The 25,382-nt window shown below is 55.7% G+C and overlaps 2 protein-coding genes across 6 annotated transcripts in view; both read left to right on the top strand.

Annotated features, from left to right (window-relative positions):
• The window catches only part of Sec16a (SEC16 homolog A, endoplasmic reticulum export factor), a 40,576-nt gene extending 27,144 nt beyond the window's left edge, over positions 1-13,432 (top strand). For 2 of the 5 annotated variants that reach the window (XM_042680942.1, XM_042680936.1), the window contains 12 exons: positions 1,383-1,628; positions 2,448-2,530; positions 4,301-4,453; positions 6,552-6,629; positions 6,822-6,878; positions 7,027-7,138; positions 7,505-7,642; positions 7,967-8,061; positions 8,766-8,840; positions 9,378-9,437; positions 10,164-10,241; positions 11,942-13,432. In XM_042680942.1, coding sequence (XP_042536876.1) covers positions 1,383-1,628; positions 2,448-2,530; positions 4,301-4,453; positions 6,552-6,629; positions 6,822-6,878; positions 7,027-7,138; positions 7,505-7,642; positions 7,967-8,061; positions 8,766-8,840; positions 9,378-9,437; positions 10,164-10,241; positions 11,942-12,010 — 1,244 coding nt within the window. In that variant the 3' untranslated portion in view covers positions 12,011-13,432. Of the gene's footprint in view, positions 1-1,382; positions 1,629-2,447; positions 2,531-4,300; positions 4,454-6,551; positions 6,630-6,821; positions 6,879-7,026; positions 7,139-7,504; positions 7,643-7,966; positions 8,062-8,765; positions 8,841-9,377; positions 9,438-10,163; positions 10,242-10,331; positions 10,765-11,941 lie in introns of those variants that run through there. The other 3 variants (XM_042680939.1, XM_042680937.1, XM_042680938.1) reach the window with 3 other exon arrangements.
• Positions 13,433-14,663: 1,231 nt separating this feature from the next.
• On the top strand, positions 14,664-22,829 carry Inpp5e (inositol polyphosphate-5-phosphatase E). Its single transcript, XM_042680892.1, has 10 exons — positions 14,664-15,496; positions 18,653-18,776; positions 19,255-19,352; positions 19,780-19,904; positions 20,022-20,141; positions 20,240-20,347; positions 20,749-20,910; positions 21,005-21,120; positions 21,649-21,785; positions 22,037-22,829. Exons 1-10 carry the CDS (start codon positions 14,664-14,666, stop codon positions 22,167-22,169), a joined length of 1,956 nt encoding a protein of 651 aa, XP_042536826.1. The 3' UTR covers positions 22,170-22,829.
• Positions 22,830-25,382: the final 2,553 nt, after the last annotated feature.

Raw genomic sequence — 25,382 nt, 5'->3', positions numbered from 1 at the left:
CTTATTTTGGTTTTTGCTGCCATGAGAATGGAGACAGTGCGTGCCACCACAGTAGTTTGGGGGACCCCTTGGTCTCCACATTTCCCTTTATGTTAATTCTTCTGTTGAGCTCATCAAGTCCCAAAGCTTCAGATAATCATCTGCTGATGTCGCTGATCCCCCGTCCTGGTGGCCCCGTCCCCTGAGTCTGCCTTTTGGCTGTTTGTGCCTGTGGGAACCTGGTGAACGTGCACCATTAGGACAAAGCCCCTGCCACACCTGCCCCGCATCTGCTTCCCCTTGTTCTCTTCTTAGGAAAGGGCACCCCATCCCTCCTGGAGTTGGGATTCACACCTCTCTTATTCATGCCCCGTAACTCCTTCCTGGATGGGAGAGTAGCAGTATGCATCTGATGTGCCCACAGCAGCCCCCAGACACTGACCTCCAGTACTGCCCCTCCCTTCCCACTTGGTATTCCAGTCACATAACTGACTCAACTGCCACCAGTCCCACCCCTTCACAGTCTGCCCACCTACCCCACCTCCTGAGCCAAGTCCATGGACTCCCCATCCACTCTGGTTGGCTTTTTCTCTCAGGGATGGTTTTCTTTGTCCTTGTTTCATTTCCCCAGGACAGTTTCGTTTCGTTTAATTTCTTTTTATCTTTTGTGCCAGTGATAGGGCTTAAACTCAGGGCCTAGCAACTTTTACTTGGCTTTTTCACTCAAGGTTGGCACTCTACCACTTGATCCTCACCTCCACTTTTGACTTTTTGTTAGTTAATTGGTGGTTGGACTCTCTCAGATTTGTCTGCCCTCACTGACTTTGAACTGGAATCTTCAGGTCTAAGCCTCCTGAGTAACTTGGATTACAGACATGAGCCACCAGTATCTGGCTCATTTTATTGTTTAAAGACAGGGTCTTGCTGTGTTACCCAAAAGTTAGTAGTTCAAGCAATCTCCTGCCTCTGCTTCCTGAGTAGCCGGAACCACAAGCACGTACCCCTGTGCCTGGTTTTCTCTGCTTTTGTTCATGGTGCACCCCTTGCCCTGGTGATGTGGCAGGCCATGGGTCCTGCTCTGGGCATGAGTGGCCCATTTGACTTCTGGTAGTGAAGGAGAGGGCTCCATAAACATAGCGGCACCCAAGCCAGGTGTGGTTTGGGGATCATACTGTGGGTTGAGGCCCCTGCCCCAACACGTGATGGGTACCAGTGTCCATTCTGCTCTTAGCCCTGAGAAAATGAGTGTTGACCTTTTCTCTAGACCCCTGATTTTGGGGGGGGGGGGGTGATGGCTTCAGCCATCCCTGTGTAAGAGAAGCATGGCGATGCACAGTGTCTGCCTCCTGTGTACACTCAGCCTTGACGACCCTAGACTCATACTTCCCTATTGTGCCTTGCAGCTCCACAGACGCTCCCTGATGACCAGCCAGCCCATCCTGCCAGGGTGCCAATGTTCCCTGTGCCGCTTTCCCGGGGCCCCCCGGAACTAGATCCTGGCTATGGATCTCAAGGATCTGCGCTTGGCCTCCCAGAACATGCCAGGCCTGATGCTGCAGCTCCGCATCTGGGATTACCCCTGCCACCGGGGGCACTGCCACACCCAGAAAGTGGCCCCCTGCGCCAGGAGACCAGGAGCCTGGACCCAGGTGTGTCTTGTGGTACTCTGCTAAGGGCAGAACTACATTGGCCTCCATATTGAGGCATTGCTTGTGGACCAAAAGTTCTATTACATTACAGAACCCCCGCACCCCCCGCCAAGGAGCTAAAAGGGGTTAAGAGCCTCACTGCACTGTCAAGCCCTTGTGTGACTTGGCTGTTTATGACGTGAAGGGTAATGGCCATTCAGACGTGGCAAAGCAGCCTTGGGACATCTGCAGGGTCTGCTCATGGTGGTCCTTCTAAGTCCCTGTGGGATGCATAGCTGAAAGTGACGTATTTCTGTCTGGAAGTCAGATTGAGTGGTGATCGTGCCTGCCTGTGCCTGATTCAGCTTTGTCCATGTGAGCAAAAGAAAATAGAAGCCTGTTTTTTGTTTTTGTTTTTTAACTTTTATTTGTCAAGGGCCTTGAACTCTGGGCCTGGCAGCTCCTCAGCTCAAGGCGAGCGCTCTACTACTTGAGCCACAGCGCCACTTCCAGTTTTCTGGTGGTTTATTGAAGATAAGAGTCTCACGGACTTTCCTGCCCAGGCTGGCTTTGAACCTCGAACCTTAGATCTCAGCCTCCAGAGTAGCTAGGATGACAGGCGTGAGCCACTGGCACCTAGCTGTAAGCCTGGTTTTAAAAAGCAAAAATGTAACCATACCTTGGGGGAAATCTTCAGTCTGGCTTTAGAAGTGAACACCAGTGTGGTCAAGTCCCGCAAAGCTGTTTGTTACTCAGCAGAGGTACTGTGACAGTGCCGTGCTTCCTTCTGGTTTGGGGGGCAGCAGCACACAACCCCGTCTCTCTCTTTTGCTTTAACAGGAGTGGCACCACAGGACCTGCCTGTCAGAAATTCCCTTCCAGAGCTAAGTGAAGAGGATTTTGGTGGAAAACCTGCTAATTTGGTATTGTCCCACTCTTACAACGCAACAAAAAACATGTGAAGAGTCAAAAGGCATTGGTAGGGAAAGGTGGAGAGAGAATTCAGAGGTGTAAAAATACGCAAATATAACAAATCCCTTATTATTATTATTGTTACTATTATTTTGGTGCTAGTCCTGGGGCTTGAACTCAGGGTCTGGGCACCATCCCTGAGCTTTTGTGCTCAAGCCTATTGCTCTACCACTTGAAGCACAGCTCCACGTCCACTTTTTTGGTAGCTAATTAGAGATAAGTCTCATGGGCTTTCCTGCCTTGGCTGATGTCGAACCATGATCCTCAGCTCTCAGCCTTAGCAGCTAGGGTTCAGGCATGAGCCACTGGTGGCTATTATTAAAGTGGAGAACCTTTTGGCTTCCACATCTCTAGTACAACAGGACCCGACATGTTCATTGGTTTTCTGAGGCTGCCATTCATACCAGCAGAAAGGCTTGGTACAAATACCTCCTCTGTTCACTCCCAACTGGGAAAGACAGATGCTTTTATACAAATCTGTTCTGGAAGCTTCTTTACAGACACTTAGCCCTATGTGGATGTCCTGTCAGTGGATAATTTCCTATGGTTTGAACTTGCATTATGAGCTTTACCATGTTTTAAACATCCTGTCCTTGGAAAAGCAAAAGGGAGAGCTTAACCATGTGAATGTAGTCTTAGACCAAGAATGAATATTTCAAAGTCCCGTTCAGCCTTTTCTTTTTTTCATTTTGGTGATACCAAGGGGTTGAACTTGGCCTCACCCTTGGTAGACAGGTGGTCTACCTAAGCCATGCCCCAGTTTTTTTTTTTTTCTTTGTTAGTTATTTTGGGGATAGGGTTTATGGTTTTGCCCCAGACGACCTGAAGCAGTCTTTCTATCGATACTTCCCAAGTAGCTGGAGCGACAGACATGAGCCACCATGCCTAGCTAGAGTTGGGGTCTTGCTAACTTTTTGCCCAAGGTGGCTTCTGTGAGCCTACTGATCTCTGCCTCCTGAGTAGCTGGATTATAGGCATGAGCTGTTGTTTTCAGACCTCTTTATCTTTTTTTGTGTGTATGTGCCAATACCAGGTCTTGAACTCAGGGCCTCACAGTCTCACTTAACTTTTTCCACTCATGGCTGGTGTTTCCACTCATGGTCTACCACTTGAGCCACCCCTTCAGTCTGGCATTTTGTTGGTTAATTGGAGGTAGTCTTGCAAATTTATCTACTTTGGCTGGCTTTGAACCTTAATCCTCAGATTTCAGCATTCCTGAGCAGCTTAGAGGCAAACGCCACCATTGCCCAGCCTCCTCTTACTATTTTTTAAAATGCATGTTGAGCCAGGTGCAGGTGGTTCATACTTGTGATCCTAGCTACTCAAGAGGCTGAGATCTGAGGGTCCTGGTTGTAAGCCAGCCCAGGCAGGAAAGTTCATGAGACTCTTAATCTCCAATTAACCACTGGAAAGAAAGCCATAAGTGGAGCTGTGGCTCAAGTGTAGAGTGCTAGCCTTGAGTAAAAAGGCTCAGGGATAGCACCCAGGCCCTGAGAAATGCATGCTGACAATCTAAGCAGTCTTGTCCTTGCTGCGTACGTGAGCATCATGTCACTCCTTGCTAGGAGTGGTTTCCATGTCTGCAGCTGACTAGGAGCCTCAGAGCATCTTTTTCCCCTGCCTTGCTTGGGAAGGCAGTTGTAGGAAGCACTTCCCTTAGCTTCTTTGGTCCCTCATGAGGAACTAAGTTGAGAGCCAATTCCTGTGTTACTTGGGGACAGGGCACCTCAAGGACGGCGCAGGGCTTGGAGAACCCCCCGGTTTGGGATTATAACAGCTCAGCTTCAACACAGCCTGCTCCAGCTCTGACACCTACTCCTGAGGCAAAGAGACCTGCACAGGCAGTCAGAAAAGAAGTCAAGGAACCAAAGAAGGTACAGCACAGCCAAACCTACCATACCCGTCCACTTGGGCAGAGGCTGGGCAGGTGCCACGTGGGGAGGCTCGGCATCCTGGGGCAATTCTTGTAAGTCAGGGTGAAGGAAAATGCATTTGTGTGCATTTTAATTAAACCTTCTGGAGGTATAGCACATGCATGGTGAGCAGGTAAAGTGCAAGGCAGCTAGTGGAGTGAGCGTTCCTGTGTGTGAACAAACCCAGGTGAGTGAGGGCAGCAGCTCTATCCAGAACATGGCCAGCAGCCTCGTTCCCTGATACCCTGTAGTTGCTGCTGTGTGTGAGCCACAGTAACATTGCTCCAGCTCTGGTGTTTGGATTATGCTTCCTTTGAGGTCATCACAAATCATGGCACACAGATATTCTCTTAGTAGTCCATGGTAGTATTTTCCTTGGTTGCTCCCTGGAAAGGAGTGTGCTGTCACGGGGATTGTGTGTGCTCTGTGTTGGGCGGGGCTGTGTGGTTTCTAAAGTGCTTGCGTTGGGTCTCAAAGGAGCAGGTTGTTGGCTGTTCACTGCTTCCCCAGCTTGGATTCACCTGGCATTTGGGCTCTGGAGGCCTTGTGGGCTGGTGATGCTCCACTGTGGCAGGCTGGCTTCGGCGAGGAGCAATAGTGCTGAAGCGTCTGTGCTGTCTCCCTCCTCACTTCCCGCCTAGTGCTTGCTCTGATTTTAACCAGGGCTCTTCCTGCGTGCAGTGCGGATCCTTGTCAGGTGTGGGCACCTCTCAGGCCTTCATGATCTTAATGGTGCCCATAGAGCACACATCTGTGCATTTTAAGAGGGTTCAATTGGCTGGTTTTGTTTGGTTTTTAGCAAGTGTCTTGAAAATAAATATTTTAATTAAAACATGACTTAGGAGGCAAAGCACAATGCTTCTATTCTTTTTGTTGCTCTGTGTTTCTTAAAAAGGTTTTGGTGGTTCTCACTCACTACGGGACCACATCCCCAGCTTTTCAGTACTCTACCACTGAACCATGCCAGCAATCCTTTTGTCTGTTGCAGGGCTTGAACTCAGGGCCTGGGTGCTGTCCTTGAGCTCTTTTGCTCAAGGCTAGAGCTCTACCACTTTGAGCCACAACACCACTTCCAGTGTTTTGCTAGTTAATTGGAGATAGGAGTCTTACTGACTTTCCTGCCCGGACTGGCTTCTAACTATGATCTTCAGATCTCAGCCTCCTGTGTAGCTAGGATTACATACATGAGCCACCAGAGTCCAGCTCCCCAGCCCTTCGGTTTTGAAGTGAGCAGGCACTTGCAGACTCTGGACCAGGCCTGGTACCTTTCCAAATAGAACTTGGGGTGTCTGTGGCTGTGTTGCCCTTTTGGGCTTCGCTTTCCTGTTCAATAGAAGCTACTCATTGAGGCAGAAAGTACACACTGTGTCACCCAGGTTCTGTGCTGTGGAAGAGCCCCGGGGCTTTGGGTTGAAGCCTCCTGACGGTCTACCTGCATGTACTCCTCAGTGAGGAGCCTGAGACTTTCTCCAGGTTCAGCTGTGAACTGTCCTAAAGATACACATAAAACAAGGGGGTATGCCTCAGTGGTGGACCACTTGCCTGATATTCAAGAGGCCTTGGAGGTACTGCACATAGATACATGAGATAGAGCACCCTCACCCAACCCTTCTCCGCTCTTGTCCTTTTTTTGTAGTCCTGGCGATCAAACCCAGGCTCCCTAGCAAGCATGCTGCCGCGTCATCTATGCTTCCAGTCCTTTTTGAGATAGGATCTCACAAATGTGTTCCTGGCTCAATCCTCCTGCCTCTGCCTCCCAAGTATCTGAGATTAAAGGCTTGTACCATCACCCCGGCTTTAACAAACCCTTTTAAATGCATAGTTGAGCAGGAGCATGAAGCGCATTCACAGCGGTGTACAGCATCACCGCCGTCCTTTCACCGGCCACTTCACTTCCTCATACTGACTCTGTCCTCAGTAAGCACTGACTCCCTGGGCTGGCCCCTCTTCCTGTTTTGCCCTCTGTCTCTGTGCCAGACTCAGACAGGATTTGTAAATTGTGCTGGGTGCTTTCCATACAACGTCACCCTCAAGGCTCTTGTGGTGGTTTTATGTTTAGAGTGAGTCCTGGTTCTCTCGCTGGCTTCCCGGGAAGAAAAGGACAGAAGCTTATTTGCCAGATGACAAGAACAAATCAGTGAGTATCATGAAATGGAGCACAAAGTTGCAGGGTATTTTAAAGATTGCCTGTTGTTGGTGTGCAGTGCATCTGGTTCAGAATAGAATATAAACACGTACTTGTCCTCAAGCTTAATGTTTCCAAAGTGATCAGATTCTGTTGTGTTGAGCTTTAATCTACTGATTTTTTTCATTTTTAAAATCTTGGCAGATTGTTTGGGATGAAAAGAAAAACCAGTGGGTAAATCTGAATGAGCCAGAAGAGGAGGTAAGCTGCTCTTGGGGTGTTGGCTGCAAGGGGAAGAAATCCCCTCCTTTGCTCTTTAACCCTCAGGCATTTTAACCCTCCCTTTAGAAAGTCCTAACTGGGTTTCTGGGACACTTGGTGGATTTCTGAGCTGTTTCTCCCCCTGCAGAAGAAGGCGCCACCCCCGCCTCCAACATCATTCCCCAGGGCTCCACAGACAGCTCCTATTGGGCCCCAAGGGCCTCCCACAGCCTCCGTGAACGTGTTTTCTAGAAAAGCAGGTAATAGCCCCAGCATTTTTGGGTGATGTCTAGTAGAGCCGTTGAGCAGGCCCTGGGTAGCCTTCTGGTACAGTGCTGGAACGTTTTATGGAGGTAGACCTGTGGCAAGAGTCTATTTCTCCGTGCACATGGTACTCTTTCGCACCCGTGTTGATGACCCATGGGTGCAGATGTGTCCCCTCGGTTAGAAACGCCCTGTGAGACATGTGTGACGTGGTGGAAATGCGTGGGCAACCTCCCAGAAGTGCACAGACGCAAGCCAGTGGGTTCCTCGGACGGAACCTCTCCTCCTCTGGGCCCCTGCTTGCCCCGCTGACATCGCAGGCCCCACAGTCACCTGGAATTTGTTTCTTCAACCCCTCGTAGGTGGGTCCAGGGCTCGCTACGTGGATGTTCTGAACCCAAGTGGGACTCAGCGGAATGAGCCGGCTCTTGCTCCCGCCGACCTCTTCGCTCCACTCGCCCCACTCCCAATCCCTCCTAATTTGTTAATACCCAATCCAGGTAGGCAGCACACACCTGAGCAGGTCCTCCTCTGCCTCCACTGGCTGACCTGACCAGTCTTTGTCTGGGAGCCTCTGGCCCACATCTCCCACTAAGAGTGGCTGAGCCAGCCTGCACTTTCTCAGCAGCTGTGGCCTCTCCTCCATGAAGGCCCAAAATGGGCCTCTTCCCTGTGGCCTCTCCTCCACGAAGGCCAAAGTGGGACCCTTCCCTGTGGACTCCCTGTGGCCTCTTCATGAGGCCACAACCTTACAACCCTGTGGGTTGTAAAGGATGTCCTGGAGATTGGGAAATGGTGATGGCCTCCTGCCCCCTTATTCACAGATGCAGAAGAGCCACAGCTTGCAGACCGCGCTGGCAGCAGGGGACAGGCTCCAGCTGGGGCTCAGCCCAAGCCAGAACCCAGCCCAGAAGCCCAGGTTAGTGGAGTACAATGAGATGGAAGAAGAAAGCCCAGGGAGGGCCTGCCTGCCATCCTGTCCGGTCCAACATCCCCTTCCCTTGTGCTTGTCTGTGTCGTGTGCGCACAGATGGCCTTCTGCTCTCACTGCTCAACACAGAGGTCAAGTAGAAGTGGGGGCCCGGGGCCAGAGAGGGGGTGGGGATTGGTGGAGATGAGTAGGGGTGATGGCTGCACAACAAGAGGAAGTGCTTAGTGCGCTGTGAATTAGGGAGGTCCATTTTATATGCATTTGGCCACTATTTTTAAAGAATCGTAAAAAATTAAGCTACAACGCAGATAAGAAATTGTCTGGCTGTAAGTAACGCAAGCTAGGGATAGCCTCACCTAAAAGGAACAGTGACTCCCACACACTGTGCAGCCCAGAGCAGGGCATCTGGAACGGGACAGGCCTGGGTCAGCCTGGCTCCAGTTCACTACACTGTGGGAGAGGGCAGTGGTGATGGGCTTGAATCAGAAGGCCCCGTGCGCCTCACAGCCATTAGGGCCGTGCCAGGCACAGAGTGGTTGTGCTGTCACCCTGAGGCAGAGCAGTGGGGTTCTGTGGGAGACCCCTTCTGCACGACATGTTTGGCTAGGTGCTGCCATTATTTTTCCTCCTGGTGAGAAAGACTTCAATTCCTTTGGGCTGGGTAATTGCCACATCTCCTGTTTCCTTCACAGGAGCTCAGCTCTTCAGCTTCAGCCCCTGGTCCAGAACTCACGCCCTCCAGACTGGATGGTTCCCAGGGAGGAGAGGTAGGGAGTGGCCTGGCCTGTTGCAGTGACCCCGTTCCTGCCCCACCCCTTGGTCGAGGCTTGGCAGGCTCAGCTTTATTGCCCAAAGGCAGTGTCTTCCAGCCTTTGAAAAGGAGTGCAAATGAACAGGAAGGGGCGCTGCATAGACTCAGAAACAACAAGGGCAGGATGGAGCAAAATGCTTGAAAAACCTTATGTTCCTAGAAAAACACGACACTTGTTTGATCACCATTTAGGAGCTGTGAGTGGGGGGAGGGTGGCATTGCCTTCCTTCGTCCAGGGTCTCCCTCGGCGCAGCGCGACTGTGCTTGACTTGTGAGGTGTAAGTGAGAGCTCCCACTCCTCCACAAGACGAATGGTTTCTTGACAAGACCTGTGTTAAAGTAGGAAGAAAGCTAACTCTGGCTTTGCCCTGTTTGAATTCTGTTGATCCTAACGGCATCATAAAGCTTTCGGAAGCGCACCTGGCGCCTGGGAGCACACCGTGCATGCTGATTTTCACGTCTGTATCTTGTGTGTGTTCTTGCTGTTCCGTAGCTCTCGCGCTGTAGCTCAATGAGCTCGCTCTCACAGGAAGTGAGCCGGCATTTTCATCAGGTACCTGTGGCTGGCCGCTCTCTCTTTCCATGGGCTGGTGTGTGTAGTAGAACTGTCCCTTTGAGAGTGCTGGTCCATCGTTCCACACTTTGTCACTAACACACCTTTGTCTTAGCCAAGCCTTCTGAGATGTAGTGCTTCTTTCCCTAAGTGGCCCGTGGACACTGTGGCAGCTTCCAGATGCCCCGTCTGGGGACTGACCCTGGGGTTCAGAGCGGAGAGTCTGTGGTAGCTTCCAGGTGCCCCATCTGTGAACTAATCCCGGGGTTCAGAGCACCTGGATGAGTTCTCGGTTTTTCTACAAGGCAGCCTGGCCTGACAGTGTCTCCCAGGTCAGGAAGCTCCTTTGGGAAGAAAGGTTTCTTCTTGTTGAGTAACTTGAAGAAGTCTGTGTGAGGCCAGCAGGACTGTCTGATGGCATCTTATAGGGGGTTGGGGACAGACCTTGTCTCTCATCTGTGTATTGACACACACCTACTTCCGGTCTCCTAACTGCTTGGCCGACACTACAGGGCATCTCTCTGGCCTGCGCTGTCTGCACGTAGTGGTGTTTAAAGCATTTCGCTCTGCATGTTGCTTTGATCGTTGCCACTCATAATGATACCAGTGTTGTCAGAGCTGCCTCTGCCCCACGCTGTGGCTCTTCAGAGCGCCAGCACCTTTCTGAGGAACAGCCTGTGTCTGCGCTGAGGCAGCAGTTGCTCAGGTAGCTTCTCTGTTTTGCAGGCTACCGGTGACCACGGCCCTGCTGGGGCCCCTCCCAGTGGGGCAGTGCCCTTCTACAACCCTGCTCACCTAGCACAGGTGAGTAGCATCTACCTTTGCCTGAATCTGACTCTCTCACCTGCTGACTTGGCACCATGCTGCTCAGTGAATGTGTCTTTTCTTCCCCAGACTCTTCCTTTTCTCATCCAGAGTTGCTCACCCACAGAAGTGTGAGGAGATGGGCCGCTGGCCCCTCCCCCCTCCCACACCTCTCCCACCCCCTTGGGTTCTCAGCCAACTTCCGCCTCCATTCATGCCATGCTCCCGTCACTGCTTTGGGATCTTCAGATTCAGGCCTTTTCTGGTGGCCGCCTCCACAGGAGGGGAGGGTCTGGACCCCCGGGGCCTTCTGCTCCAGCACTGGGTGTGGACCAAGTGAGCATCTTTCTCCTTTCTAGGGGGCAAGTGTGTGATGTGTGGCTTTTCATGTTGGGCTTTATGGCTCCTGCCATTATGGAGCCTGTGGCCACAGACTCCCATCTCTTCTCCACCCCCTGGGGCCTGTCTCAAGCTGCAATTGCTGGTGTAGAACCCTCCACATTGCCTTTTCCCGTTAAAACCTTTGTCTTGGTGGCACACCTTCTAGGAGCTTCGTGACATGGTGGTGACTTTGTAGGGAAAATACCTCTGTTGCCCTGGTCACTGGGTTGATGGTTGGGCTGGGTGGAATCCTTGGGCAGGAATTTGCTTCAGAACTGAAGCTGTCTTTGCATTTTTTTTGTGCCCATCTTGAGCTTCCAGGCCCTTCATCCTCGCTCTGCGGCCTGGAGACACGACTCTATTCTTAAGGCCGGTGGGCACTGCCCTACTCGCCAGCCCTGGTCATGTGTGTACTTATGCCAGAGAACAGAGAAGCTCTCTGGATAGTTTCCTGTGTTCTGTCTCCTCTGCTTTCTGTCTGTCAGTCTCTTGCCTGGGAGAAGATAGTCTGGTGTGTGATCAGCAAGGGGGCGGGGCGCGGGGAGCTTTGTGGGAGAACGGGGAAGGGTTCAGGTGGACACGTGGCAATCTGAATGTGACATTTAAGTGACACACAGTCACATAGACTTTGCCGCAGCCACTTGCTAGGCCTGGCCTCCCTTCTAGTTCCCCCCTTTCTACAGTACAGACATTTGAACTCAGCTTCCAACAGCGAGGCAGCCACTCTACTGCTGAGACGCACCCCTAAGCTGCCCTGCTCATTCCTGACAACTCTCCTACTGGTTCTGGTGCTCCCTGCAACGGCCCCGCGTCAGCCAGGGCTGTCCTGTCCCCAGTTATCACCAGTGTCCCCTTCATAGCTTCAAGCTTTGGTCATTTTTATCTCCCCTTTTCCTCTCAGCTGTAGTTCAGTAGACTAGATCCCTGCGCTTTGATCCTAATGAAATCTTGAAAGGGGAGAAGAGCAAATGCTGGTGGTATCTCCATTGGTACCTGACAACACCCATGCCATGTGGCACCATGTGACCACAGGCCACTGTTCACCCCAGACTCACCAAGCAATCAGCTGGGCCAACTCTGCAGAATTAGCCTCATTCCTCATGGCCCTTAAAATAGCAAACTAAAATTGAACTACTTCTACAACCTAGAATAGTAGGAAACACTGAGTGCTGAAATCTCAGTCCCTTCAAGGGAGATTGGGGCCAGCTCTTCAGTTCTTATGGCTATAACCGGTAATCATTTGTCTGTGTTACCACGGGTTCCCTGGGCAGTACCCAGTGGACATGTACAGGACGGTGCTGCTGTTTCTTTTGTTGTAGGCCTCTGTCAACTCGGGGAATTCAAGACTGGGAAGAATTGGCCAGAGGAAATATCCGGTGTTGAACTAGAAATCATTCATTTTGGATTCTCATTTGGAACCCCAAGATGACTGTTTCCGCAACCTGCCTCGGGTCTGGAGGCCTCCCGTGGATACAGCCGCAGCTCAGAGCCGGCCACACTGTGCGCCCCCTCCTTTCCGCCCATGTGTGTGAATTACTGCAAAACCAACTCCATCCTCTCAGATGCTGGATAGAGTGAATCTGACAAAAGATCTTTCTCATAAAAGAACAGTGTTCCTTTCTGAGTCACTTACGATGACTTAAGAATGGTGATTCAGCCACTTGAGAGCCACATGACGTGAGGCTGGCTGGGCAGGGCTGGACCACAGGAAAGTCCTGCTCCCTGTTCCTCCGCAACCAGGGCCTGCCTCCCTGAGACCCAGCTGAGAAGTAGTGCAGATGATTCCCATTCCCAGGTTCTTCCAGGACACCGAGAGAAGCATGAGTGCTTGACCCAAGTGGGGGAGCCCCAGCCCCAGCACGCACCACGCTGGCAGCTCTCCCCTGTCTTATGAGCTGGGAAGAGGTCACAGCCAAAGGAAGGGTGTGCTGGAGGGCGAGCAGTTGCCTTGGCTCACATCCAGGAGGGAAGCCCTGGTTTCAGAGTCTCACTTCAGCTCTCTGTGGCCTGATGAGGACTGGGCCCAGCTGCAGTGGCAGGCATGCTGAAGCAGTGTGGAAACGGGGTTCCTGGCAGCTGGCCAGACTCCTCCCAGAGGAAGTAGCCAGGCTGCAAACCGAGAAACACTGCCCACCATGAGGGGTTCGTGTGCCCTCCAGCTCCTCAGCGCTCTTCTGAAGCAGACATCCTCAGAGGAGTCGGGAGCACCTATAAGGAGTGCTTGAAAGATTTCCTGGAGATGCTCTGGAACGTGGCTTCTCTGCCCCTGAGTTAATTCCCACGTGGGGACCTCCAGCAGCAACTCAGCCATATCACCCTGCAGGAGAGCCGCCTCTGCACTCAGAGCTTTAAAGCGTCACCGACTGTTCTTACGACTGCCCTCGCTGTTGATCTAAAGAGGCCGAAAAAAGAGAAATATTTAAATATTTATAAAAAATCAGTAGGTAATAATTTGGGTAGGTTCTGCTGGGGCAACATAAGCGGTTTGTTTGGTCTTTAAAATGTAAGTGTAGAAATTGTAGAATGTGGAATTAGCACAGCCCTTGCCAGTTTTCTGGTTCACTTCATCATCTAGGAAAGATCCCCCTCCTCCCAGAATAGTTTCCAGAATGTTCCATAGACCAGTATGCCTGGATCCATCCATTCCCACCAGTCACTGAGAAAGGCCCCCACCCTCCTCTCTCTAGTCCAGCCCTGCCCTGGCTCTGTCCACTGCCAACCACTTTGATTCAAGAAGCTTCCTTGGAGGTGGGAGCTGCTATTTTTCCTAAATGCAAATAGTTAAATAAAATATTTTGGGCTCTCAAATACCTTACCCTGAGGCTTGTGATTTGTGGGATTACAAATTTTGACAACCAGGCCTCCAGGTCTGTTAGGGTGCTGGGGGCGCGGTGTGCGCTGGGTCTGATATCTGGCGGCGTATGGGGCGGGGCCTCTGCTGTGCGGGAGTCTGGGGGGGAGGGGGGAGGAAGGGGGGGCCTCTGCCCCACGGGCGGAGCCTTGCATGCCGTGAATCCGTCTAGGGTGGGGCCTCTTCACCAAGGGGCGGGGCCTTTGCTGTGCTTGAATCTGTCAGCGCCAGGGCAGGGCCTCTGCTGTGCTTGAGTCTGGGGGGTGGGGGGTGGGGGGGGCAGGAAGGGGGCCAATGCTCCAGGGCCAGAGCCTTGGCTACCTTGAATCTGTTTGGGGCGGGGCCTTTGCCCTAAGGGGCGGGGCCCTTGTGGTTGAGTCTGTCCGCGCCCGGGGCGGGGCCTCTGCTGTGCTTGAATGGGGAGGGGGGGAGGAAGGGGTCCTCTGCCGAGGGGCGGGGCCTTTGCTGCCTTGAATCTGTTCGGGGCGGGGCCTCTGCCGAGGGGCGGGGCCTTTGCTGCCTTGAATCTGTTCGGGGCGGGGCCTCTGCCCCGAGGGACCGGCCGTGCCTTGCGGTCCTCCGGCCGCCAGGGGCCGCTGTGGGCGGCGCGCAGCCCGTGGCGGCGCGGGCCGGGCGGTGCGCGGGGCCGCCCCTGAGCCCGGCCGGGACCAGGTTGGCCATTGAACAGAGCCCGGCGACCCCTGCGCGGGGCGGCGGTTGTTGCTAGGGCCACCTTGGCCGTGCTGGCCCTGCCTCCCCCGGCGCCCGGCCCGGCGGAGTCCGACCTCAGGTGGGGGCTGAGGGCCGGGGGCGGAGGGGGCGGCCGCCGAGGGCGGGGCGGAGGGCCGGCCGGTGGGCCGGTCGGTTGGACACCCGGGAGGGGGCGGGCGGCGCGGCTCGCCCGCGCCCTGGCGTCCTCCCGGAGAGCGGGCCCACTCACGGCGGTTTCCGGGCTTCCAGGCACCTGGGCACCGCGCGGCTCCAGCCATGCGGCCTCGGCCCCAGAAGCGCCCCAGGCCAGGGAGGGAGCCGCCCGGGGTTTCTTCGGTGCGCGCCGCCGGCCACCCCTGACGCGCATCCCGGACGCCGGGCGGGCACCGCGGGGCCTCCCCGACGCCGGGGCGGGTGCGGCCGGCACCGCGGGGCCTCCCCGGGCCCGGGCCGCGGGGTGCCGGCCGGCGGGCCCCACCATGCCGTCCAAGTCGGCGTGCCTGCGCCCCGGCGAGCGGCCGGGGCCCACGGACGAGGCGACGCCCCCGGGACGGCTCCTGAGCGCACGCCAGGGCCCGGCCGGCTCGGGCGCCCCGGCCGCGCCTCTCGGTCAGGGCTCGGAGGAGAGCCCCGCGCCCCCCCTCGGCGTGCCAGCCCCCGCCGGCAGCCAGGACCCCCAAGCAGAGGCGAAGCCCGTCACCCCGCAGCCCCCCATGAAGCCCCGCCTGGAGCGAGCCCTGTCTCTCGATGACAAGGCCTGGAGGAGGAGGCGTTTCCCCACCAGCCAGGAGGACCTGTCGGCCGCGGAGCGGGACGGCGCCAGCCCGAGCGCGGGCTCCCCGCACCAGGCCCAGGGCCCGGCCGCCGCGGCCGCCCAGGGCCACCCTGCGCCCTGCCTGGGCCCGTCTTTGCAGGAGGTCCCGAAAGCCCGCAGGGCTATGGGCAGCGAGGGGGGGAGTCCACCCGGGTGGAGTAACCGTCTCTCTGGAGTGGCCAGCACCTCCCTAGATCCCCTGCACAGGGAGGCCCTGCCAACTGGAAGCTCCCCGCCGCCCCCCGGCCTGCGGCCCCCACGCTCAGCGCCCGCGTCCGACCACCGCGCGGCCTCCGACCCTGCGAGCGCAGCAAATGAGGTTGACTCAGAGCATGCTGACCGCAAGCCGCGGGCACAAAGCAAGCTGGTCCGGGCCCACAGCAGCCTGGGCACTTGCCGACCCCGGAGCCCCCTGGCCTCTGACGACCACCCGCTCCACGCCGCCCGATCCTCCTTCAGCCTCCTGGCACCCATCCGCACCAAGGACATTCGGAGCAGGTAGGGCCTGAGGGGGGAGGGGAGCAGCACCTGGCCTTACCCGGTGACCCCTGCTCTAGGGTCACTATGTGAGGGACCACACGAACACCCCATAGAGACTATCTAAGATGCACCGGCAGAGATTTAGGCAGGTCTCCCAGACACAATGTCCTTCCAGAACTTTTCCTTTGTGACTCAGTGCCATCCATGGGCACAGTGTACCTGTACAAGCGGGTCACTGTGCTCACTCCTTGTGTAAGCAGATGAGACTGGACTCCAGCCCTCTTCTTGCTCCTGGAGTTTGTCTTTTTGTACTTTGTGTGAGATAGCATTCGTTGTCAGTGGGACTGTTTTGTTTTGGAGTTTGAACGCAGGGCCTCTTGCTACTTCAGCATGCCTGCTTGCTAAGTTGTACTACTTCAGTGGCTGGTTATTTTGGAGATGGAGCACACTTCGCTGCCCCAGGCTTGGCTTTGAACTATGATCCTTAAGATCTCAGCATCTGGAGTAGCTGGGATTACAGATGTGAGCCTCCAGCACCCTGTAATGGGTGTTTTTGTCAGAGCCATGTTACCTTGAACCTGGTTTCTCTCTTTTTTTCCTTGTTCCAAGGATTGAACTCACCACCTCGGCTGGCTGGCTTGCTGGCTTGCTTACTTCAGCTGGCTCTCACTTGAGCCATACCTCCATTCTCATGCTGTTATTTGCTAACTGTATTCTAGGAGCCCAGGGGTGCCACTGGAAGGGCTGAGCATGCTTCTCCCATGGCCTCTGGGCACAAGGTGGCATATTATCAGGATGTTTAGCCAGGTGTAAACCTGCTCACTCATAAGGAGAGCTGCACAGGCTGGGTGCCCCTGTCCTCCGCCCCCCAGGAGATTCGGGGAGCCTCTACAGTATCCTGAGCTGCAGATGCTCCACATCCCAGATGCAGCTTGCTGAGCACTCCTCTCAGCTTCTCGTCTGGTCTCCCACACTGAGGATGTGCAGGTCCTTGTTTCCCAGCATGTCTGTAATGCTAGTAATCTGTAGAAACTCACTTGATGGGAGCCTTTCTCTGCCCATGACAGCCAAGCACGGTCCTGGTGCCCCTTTCCTGAAGCCAGAGTCTGCGTTCATCTGGAGTCCCCGAGCTCATGTCTCTCCTCCCCTTCCCCCTCAAAGTCCAGTCTCATCCTGCTGGGGCTGCCCTCAAGTGCCCACACACCAGATTTCAAGCGATCCCAGCTATGGAGGCAGAGGTCCAGCGGCTCTGCCCCGCTGCCGAGAGCAGACGTCCTGGCTGGAGGCTGCATTACCGTGGTCATTGCACCCGGGCTCCCGCCCAGAGATGCCAAAGCAATTTCCTCTGGGGAGACTGTGTCCAAAAAAGCTACATTCTGAGGTTCTGGAGCCTCCTTTCCACTTCCTGTGGCCACGGAAGATGGGCCTGTGGTTGGCTCTGCAGGTGAGCCCTCCTCACCACACCGGAAGTGAGCCCCTGGGCCCATTTAGATGTTAACAGACCAGACCCATCACCTCTGTTACACTGGTCACCATGGGGGGGCCTTTTAAAGAGACTATCTGCACCGTGAAGCACTGCCACAGTTCTTAAGTTGTGTGCAATTGGATTAGCTTGACCACTTAGAAAATGAGGATTGAGCCTCAGCTTCCTGCCTTGGACAGTGGTGGGTGAGGCAGGGCCCAGCACCTTCCTCCTCCCTGTGCTCTCTACCTGCCCTGGCTCTGGGCTTTGTGGAGCTTCCACGGCCATGGCCTGGTGCCTCCCTGCTCTGGGAGAGCAGCAAAGGCCAGCTACAGCCAAGGGCAGTGGAGCCTGCTGTGCCTTAAGGCCATAAACTTGACAAGTGCTTACAACCAGAGTTCAAACCTCAGTACTAGAACGAACACACACACACACACGAGATCGGCCTTGGCTGTCACCTCCCACCTGCCACCCTCCTCCTATGGCTTCCCGGGCCACTAGGATTATAGTGTGTGCCATCACACCTAGCTTGGTTTTTTGGGATGCAATCTCACTAACTTCGGCCTTCGAGCATCCTTCCTTCATCATCTCCATCTCTCTGGTAGCTGGGTTGCAGCTGTGAGCCACTGTGCCTTACCTGTTTTCCATTTTCTCCGTGTCATCTGTCAGCCTGATCAGTCTGTGCCTGTGGCTGTTGGAGGCTGCTGGGGTGTGGCACACAGAAGACGGGGTGTCCTCACCCTGGAGGGTGTGAAAGGCGCTGCCTAGGCTTGTCATAGGAGCGTCTGGACGGACCTCACCCTCTAGCCATCTCCTCTCACTGTAGAGACCACTCCTGGCTTAGCAGTGCCCTCCTTTAGCCCAGGGCTGGCGCCAGGCGGAGTAGAATAAAGTTTGGATAGCGTTCTGCAGGGAAGGCTTCTAGAAAGAAAGGACTGTACAGGCAATGTGGTGGAGCACACGGGAACAGCTGGCAGGGTGAGAAAGCCGGACGCAGCCCTCCCTCTGCCCTAGGCAGAGCCCTCCCCGCTGGAAAGGCGGGTGGGAGGGACGCAGACCTGTGGAGCAGGGTGGGTGGCCACTGCCGCCGCCCCTGGTAGGGTCTGGAGAATGTACCTGGAGAGGGAAGCAGGGGGGGGAGGGACAGGGCCCCGCAAGCCCAGCCGCAGGCAACCATCAAAGCCGTTTCTATTTAGAAATGGCTGGGAAAAAATCAGGTTGCATTCAGAGTTCAGTGCCTGTAAATACCGTTTTCTGGCACGCAGCCATGGTGTTGTTCGTATGGGGTCTGTTGTGGCTCTTGCACCATAGTTTCAGAGCCACACAACGCAACAGAAACCGGACGGCCTTCAGAGCTGCGCCCATGCCGCGTGTCTGCGTGGCTGGCTGGCCAGCCTTGTGGCGTATGGGGCACCTGTGTGTCCTGCGAGGCCAGCGCTGGCATCTCCAGGGCCAGACGCCCTCCTGTCCCCAGCTAGCCATGCTTGAGATGTCACAGCTGAGCGTGGGCTTGGTGTCCTGGCCAGGAGAAATCCCAGTCCAGGGCAGATGGCTCACTGGCATCCTGTGGGCATTCAGGTTGTTTCTTAGGGCCTCATAGCCCCAGGGACCACGAGTCCTGAGTCCCCATGTACCCCATCCTGAATGCAGGAGACTCTTGAGCTAGCTGAGCGCTGTCATGCTAGAGCCCTTTGTCTGCTTTTGCTTTGCAGGAGCTATCTGGAGGGGAGTCTCCTGGCCAGCGGGGCCCTGCTGGGGGCAGATGAGCTGGCTAGGTACTTCCCAGACCGGAATGTGGCCCTATTTGTGGCCACCTGGAACATGCAGGGCCAGAAGGTGAGAGAGCTGGAGTGGGGCAGGCTCGGGTTCAGGGGCAGCTGCGCCTCAGGGGCGGGAACTCCTGGCCCTGGTCCAGCCCCTGCCAGCCACACTGCATGTGTGTGAGGAGGGCAGCTGGGTACCCCCTCTGGCCCCCCAGCCATACCTCCCACCATGAGTCTCCATGAGAGACCAGTGTTGGGCATGCCCAATGGTGTCTGCGCAGAGAGGCGGTCAGCCCAGGCTGGGGGGTACACGGCAGGGAGGAGCCACGCACGGGTGGGGAGCTGCTGGGAGACAGACTCATGCTTTGGGGAGGAAAAGAGGGAGCTAAGGGAGCTGCCCTCACTTGAGCCCTCTGGGAGGCTGCATGCCGCCGGGCGCCGGCTCCTTCAGAAGAGATGCCTCATAATCGCCTCCTGGGCAGAGCAAGGACTCGCACGCTGGCCTGGGAGGCGTCTGGCGGCCCTGGTAACCCCGTGCGTCTCCCCTGCAGGAGCTCCCAGTGAGCCTGGACGAATTCCTGCTGCCCAGCGAGGCCGACTACACCCAGGACCTGTACGTCATCGGGGTCCAGGAAGGCTGTTCCGACAGGTAGGGTGCAGGGCACCTTGTGATTACCCCTGGGCAGCAAACCCTGTTGAACACCACGAGGCTGGCCGGTGTCCTGAGAGCACAAGGACAAGCCGAGAGGCTGAGACCCCAGTGAGCTGTACAGGCAGCCTGCCTCCGTGTCTGGTGAAATGCAAACCAGCCTCTTCATGAACAGTGGTTTGGGCCATTTAAAGCCCATGATGTTAGGGGACCAAAGACTCAGAGTAGAGCATCAACCTAGCAAGCCTAAGACCCCAGAAAATCAAATCCAAGTACTGCCAAAAAAGGTGAATAAATGTCTCCTCGTGCAGCCTGATGAAGCAAAATCAGGGAGCCGCCTCTGGTGCTCCCTGGGGCCGGCCGGGGAGGAAGGGGGAAGTGGGGCTGAAAGCCCTTGTGTCCCCAACTGTCCTTTTTCCTCCTCCAGGCGGGAGTGGGAGACGCGCCTGCAGGAGACGCTGGGCCCCCGGTACGTGCTGCTGTCCTCCGCCGCGCACGGGGTGCTGTACATGTCCCTGTTCATCCGCAGGGACCTCATCTGGTTCTGCTCGGGTAGGTGCCAGCAGCACCCATCCAACCACATGGCGGAGGGGGTGGGGAGAGAACACACGGCATGCCCAGCCGGGCACGGCCCCACTGCCCACTGAGTCCCCTTGCCCCGTCACACAGAGGTGGAATGCTCCACTGTGACCACTCGGATCGTGTCTCAGATCAAGACCAAGGGAGCCCTGGGCCTCAGCTTCACCTTCTTCGGCACCTCCTTCCTCTTCATCACCTCTCACTTCACCTGTAAGTCACTGCCCTGTGAGGGCAGCTTCCTCTCCACCCTAGATGCATCGGAGGCCACAGGTGCCAGGCCCCACCCCACCCCTGTCCTGTTCCCGCAGCCGGAGACGGAAAGGTGGCCGAGAGGCTAATGGACTACGCCAGGACCATCCAGGCCTTGGCCCTGCCCAGGACTGTACCAGACACCAACCCCTACCGCTCCAGCGCAGGTGAGGACTGTGACCTCTGCCCCACACTCTCTTGGGGCTCTGGAGAGGCCGAGCGCAGGAAGTTTCCCACTGAGACCGCCGTGCACTGGCTGGGCCCAGCTGTTCCTTGCTGACCACTGGCTGTGCTTAGTCGGGCTGGGCAAAGGAACTGGAAAGACGTGGTCCATCCCATACCCATCAGGACAGCTGTTGGAGGTTTGGGGGACTGCTTGGGTACCCTCTGGATCACCTGCCGTGGGCTCAACTCAACCACAAAGCCTGAGCAGCGCCCCTCTGATGCTCCTGCCGGTCCCCGGAGCTGCTGCCAGGCTGTGGTTCTGGGGAGTGGAGCACAGATGAGTCCCCTTTCGTGGCCTGGGACTCGCGAAGGCCAGCGCCATTCTCTTTCCCCGTGTGCCCAGCGGATGTCACCACCCGGTTCGATGAGGTGTTCTGGTTTGGAGACTTCAACTTCCGCCTGAGCGGAGGGCGCCGGGCGGTGGAGGCCATCCTGAAGCAGGACCTGGAGGTGGACGTGCCAGCCCTGCTGCGGCATGACCAGCTCACCCGGGAGATGAAGAAAGGTGGGTGGTGCGAGGCCGGGCAGCGCGGGCTGGCAGCCTGGGCCAGGCAGCAGGCTCCTTGAGCTTCTCTTAACGACCTGCGTGCTCCTTGCAGGGTCCATCTTCAAGGGCTTCCAGGAGCCCGATATCCACTTCCTCCCGTCATACAAGTTTGATATTGGGAAGGATACTTACGACAGCACCTCCAAACAGAGAACCCCCTCCTACACGGTATGGTCCCAGCACTGGTGACCACCACCAGCCTGGGTGGCACTGACACATGACATCCAGCCAGGCAGCTGCCTTGAGGCCAGGGACTACCTGGCCAAGTGTGCGTGGGACAAGGCCCCCTCCGGGCCGCACGGCTGGCTGGCCAAGTGTGCGTGGGACAAGGCCCCCTCCGGGCCGCACGGCTGGCTGGCCAAGTGTGCGTGGGACAAGGCCCCCTCCGGGCCGCACGGCTGGGCACAGCTCATGCATGTCCTGCCGCTACATGGGCCCTGGCCCTGGGCCCTCGTTCCATACAGCTCCACCCCTGGAAGGAGTGAGTGGGAAGCCCTTGCACCCAGCTGGTCTTGCTCTTACCAGCCCAGGTCTCATGCTGGGCATGGCATGGTTTAGAGACAGTGGGGCGGCCACAGAGGCAACACAGCTCCCACTGCTGCCAGAGAGCTGGGTGATCTGGGGCTGGGGCCCGGGGCTCACCGTGCAGAGGGGCGGCCTGCACTAGCTCTGCTCCTGCTTCACTGTCTCTTAAAGGACCGAGTCTTGTATAGAAGCCGCCACAAGGGGGACATTTGTCCCTTAAAGTACTCTTCCTGCCTTGGCATCAAGACATCTGACCACCGCCCTGTGTACGGCCTGTTCCGGGTCAAAGTGAGGCCAGGACGGGACAAGTAAGTCCCTCTGGGTGTCTTCCCGCACAGCAGTGGGCTGAAGCTTGGGCTCCAAGTGGCTCCTGTCAAGTGGGGTGACCCTTCCTGAGTTGTGGCACCAGCAACCCTGTGGTCACTGCCCCATGAGCCCGCGGCGCATGCAGAAGCTTGCCCTGTGACCCCGGCTGGGCCCTTTGGGAACAGGCACAGGGCTTTAGATGAGAAAGCCCTAGTTCCTGCTGGGCGCTCTCCTGACGCTTCCTCCTCCACAGCATCCCACTAGCTGCCGGCAAGTTTGACCGAGAACTGTACTTGATAGGAATTAAAAGACGGATTTCAAAAGAGATGCAGAAACAGCAAGTGCTGAAGAACCAGAGCTCCAGCACTGTCTGTACTGTTTCCTGAAGTCGCTCTCTGGAGACGGGTCATGGCAGCCCAGGCGAATGTTGGAGCACAGGCCGCTGCAAAGGCAGAAGTTTGCTCTTGGGCAACTCCTGCCCCTTTGGGAGTCCTGTCCTGCTTCCTCACAAGCAGCAGCAGTGATGGGCAGCTGGGGGGGGGGGGGGGGCTGTCGTGGGGCAGAAGCGGCCTTCCTCTAGCTGGGTGAGCGGTTCTCATTTGGCACGTCCCCGTGGGTGCATGGCAGGCCTTTGCCTCCAGGGGGCGCCCCTCAACCCCCACACAGCTGTGGACCGAACGAGGTGCCTCCCCTCATGCCCACTAGTGCCAGAAGCCTCTCCTCCGTTCACTCACACCCCAAACCAGAGCCCTAGTTTCTAGGTGTCCACAGAGAACCCTCACATGGGCACACAGGCATCCGGGTCAGGGCTGGGCATCTCCTGGACACTCAGACCCTAGCTGCCACGAACCCTGCCACCAGAGACCAAAGCTAGACACTTGAGGATGTGGCCTGGCATCCCTCTGCTAGGCTGTCTCAGGGCTCCGACCCCCCCCCCCCCAGGCCAAGCCCGGCCTTGTGAAACTCGAGTTCTATGGATTGCGACCATCTGCTTTAGTGACAGCAGCCACAGAACGGGACCACACCCTAAGTCAGACAGCTCCACCTTGCCTCCCGTCCCTAGAGCTTAAAACCCTCTGCTGCTCCCTTGAGTGTATTAAAACCTAGGGATAGCCACACCAGTCTTCTAAAATTATTTATTTTTCCATATTTATATTTTTAAATAAATGTGTATATTGAATTGTGAACTTTCTAGCCCAAGGCTGAGTCTTCGAAGGAAGCATCTGTATGCAGGCCCTTTTCATTCTCAAGGCTACAAAGCGCCAGTCTGCTGCTCAAGACACACGCAGGGTTAGCCAAGAGGGGCCGCTGCTCCAGACTAACTGACCCGAATTGCAATGACTTGCAGTCCAAGCAGACCCCAGGTGACGCTTGTTAGCACCAGCTTCTACAAACACGTGAACCTGAAGGCAATGCAGCTGTGACCAGGGTAGGTCATCCCTCAAGCTACCCAGATGGCCAGACTCTAGTTTTGCTTGATTCCAAATAAATCGGCAGTCTGTCTGCAAGGTTTTTGTGGTGATGAGGCTTGAAATGAGAAGGATTTGAAGGATTTTTCTGTCAGTCATAGGGCTTAAATTCTGGGCCTTACATGCTGTTCCTGGGCTTTTTTGTTCAAGGCTGGTGCTCTACTACTGGTTTTTTGGGTGGGTGGCTAGCGATGACAATCACAAATTTTTACTGCTTGGGCTGTCTTCAAACCTCAAGTCTCACATCTCAGCCTCCTGAGTAGCTAGGATTACAGGTGTGAGCCACTGACACCCTTTACAGGCTGAGCCAAACCCTTCGGACACTGGAGCACCTTAGTTTCGGCTGAATCTTGGGAAGTCATTACATCTGAGGAGCCCAAGTGTGGTGAATGAACTTGACACTAGCATTACAGCATTTCAATTGGAAAGTTAAAAATTCAGGTTAATGAAAATCTAACCAGGTGTCTTTAAAACTGAGCTCATGGTTAACTAGGCAGCATGTTCCAGAGCGAATAATCCCAGCACTCAGGATGCTGAGTGACACCACCTGGGCTATACCCAGTGCTCCTGGCTCACAAAACACAACAAAGCCTTGAAACTGGTGGACTGCACCTGTAATCCTGACTACTCAGGAGGCTGAGAACTGAGGATCACAGCTCAAAGCCAGCCCGGGCAGCAAAAGGTCTGCTGGTACGGTTCAGTGGTAGAGTGCCAGTCTAGCAAAAGAATACACCATTGAGCCTGGCTTGCCTTCCACCCCGTGGGGCTCTACTGGTTGTGGCGCACAGTGCTGTTAGACCTCAGAATCCACGGGGCAGGCAGAAGTTTTGCACACTAGTGTTTAAGGAAGGGGAGCTGGAAGCCCAGAGGGCGACAGGAAGGAGGGAGCAGCCTTGGCACAGAGAGCAGGGCACAGCGGGTGCCCCAGGCAAAGAAGTGTAACAAGTCACTGCAGAGCAGCCCCTGGCTGGCAGTGCCAGCTTTCAGAACACCACTCCTGGTGTTCTGAATGTCTTGAGACGGCTGGCAGGTGAAGAGGAACCCCGGGCAGCTGGCTCCAGCTGTGACTACACCTTCTTGGGGGCACCTGTCTTGCAAGGCTCTCTCCAGCGGTAGCCTCATCCCCACGTGGTAACTACTAAGTCCCAACACCTGGCTCATGGTAGGGGTCTCAGGCAGACCATTCCCGTGCTCCAGCTGCAGGGGATGGAGTGATTTCCAGCCAGTAGTCTGCGGAGACACTTCCCTTGTGGACAGTAAGGACAGGTGGCAGGCTAAAACAAACTAGGAGGTACTAGGGCTGGGCCCCCATTTTGGGGGGGGGGATTAGTTTTTGGGGGTCTTGGGTACAGATCCTTTGAAACCTAAGGCCTGGGCGCTGTTCTTTAGATTTTTTTTTGCTTAGGAGTAGCAACTCTACCACCAGATCCACAGCTCTACCTCTGGTTTTTGGATTGTTAGTTACAGATCAGAGTCTTATACTTTCCTGTCTGGGTTGGCTTTGAATCACTGAATCATGATCCTCAGATCTCATACTGATGCCTGGAAAGTCTGGGTTTCTCAGTACTCACTACAGACAGCAGGGAGATTGCTGCCTTTAACAAACCATGCAGCACAGCTTCCCACACCATGGACTGCCATGTGCCACCAATTGGTAGGAACTGCCCCTGTGGCTTATCTAGCTTCCCAGGCCCAACCCTTGCCAGAGCTCCTGCTAAGTTCTGCAAGAGTCTGTTTGAGAACTACTCATGTTCCAGGACCACCTGCAGTGGCACACACAGGCTCAAGGCCCATCTCTCCACCGCCAAGCGTCTGACTACAGGCTATGCTGGCACCATGGGTTGACTCTGGCCTAAGGAAGCCCCTGTCCGGAGTATAGCAGCACGATGACTTCCTGAACCCAAATGCATTTCATAATGGAGGCAAAAGAGGCTGAAATGCTGTACCACACAGGCAATTCTCAGGGTGCGGGCTGCTATTTAGTGGCCACTAAGGATCTTTTCCTAGGCTGTCTCTCAGCTGAGGGCGAAGGAATACTGTGGTAGAAGCCACTCTTTTCCTGGCAGGGCCTATGCTCTTGTGGCAGCACAAGCAGGCCACTGGCACTCAAGCCTGTGTGCAGTGTCAGGC

Source organism: Dipodomys spectabilis, unplaced genomic scaffold, assembly GCF_019054845.1.
Source record: "Dipodomys spectabilis isolate Male_0828 unplaced genomic scaffold, ASM1905484v1 ptg000067l, whole genome shotgun sequence".
Lineage (NCBI taxonomy): Eukaryota > Metazoa > Chordata > Mammalia > Rodentia > Heteromyidae > Dipodomys > Dipodomys spectabilis.
The sequence above is the reverse complement of the archived record's forward strand: the minus strand, read 5'-3'. Positions and strand labels throughout refer to the sequence as shown.

What these genes read in the sequence shown, in the direction of transcription:
- Inpp5e (XM_042680892.1), top strand. Translation starts at nt 14,664, where the DNA reads ATGCCGTCCAAGTCGGCGTGCCTGCGCCCCGGCGAGCGGCCGGGGCCC. An exon ending in GGAACATGCAGGGCCAGAAG is followed by an intron (nt 18,777 to 19,254) that starts GTGAGAGAGCTG and finishes TCTCCCCTGCAG; the next exon opens with GAGCTCCCAGTGAGCCTGGA. An exon ending in CCCCTACCGCTCCAGCGCAG is followed by an intron (nt 20,348 to 20,748) that starts GTGAGGACTGTG and finishes CCGTGTGCCCAG; the next exon opens with CGGATGTCACCACCCGGTTC.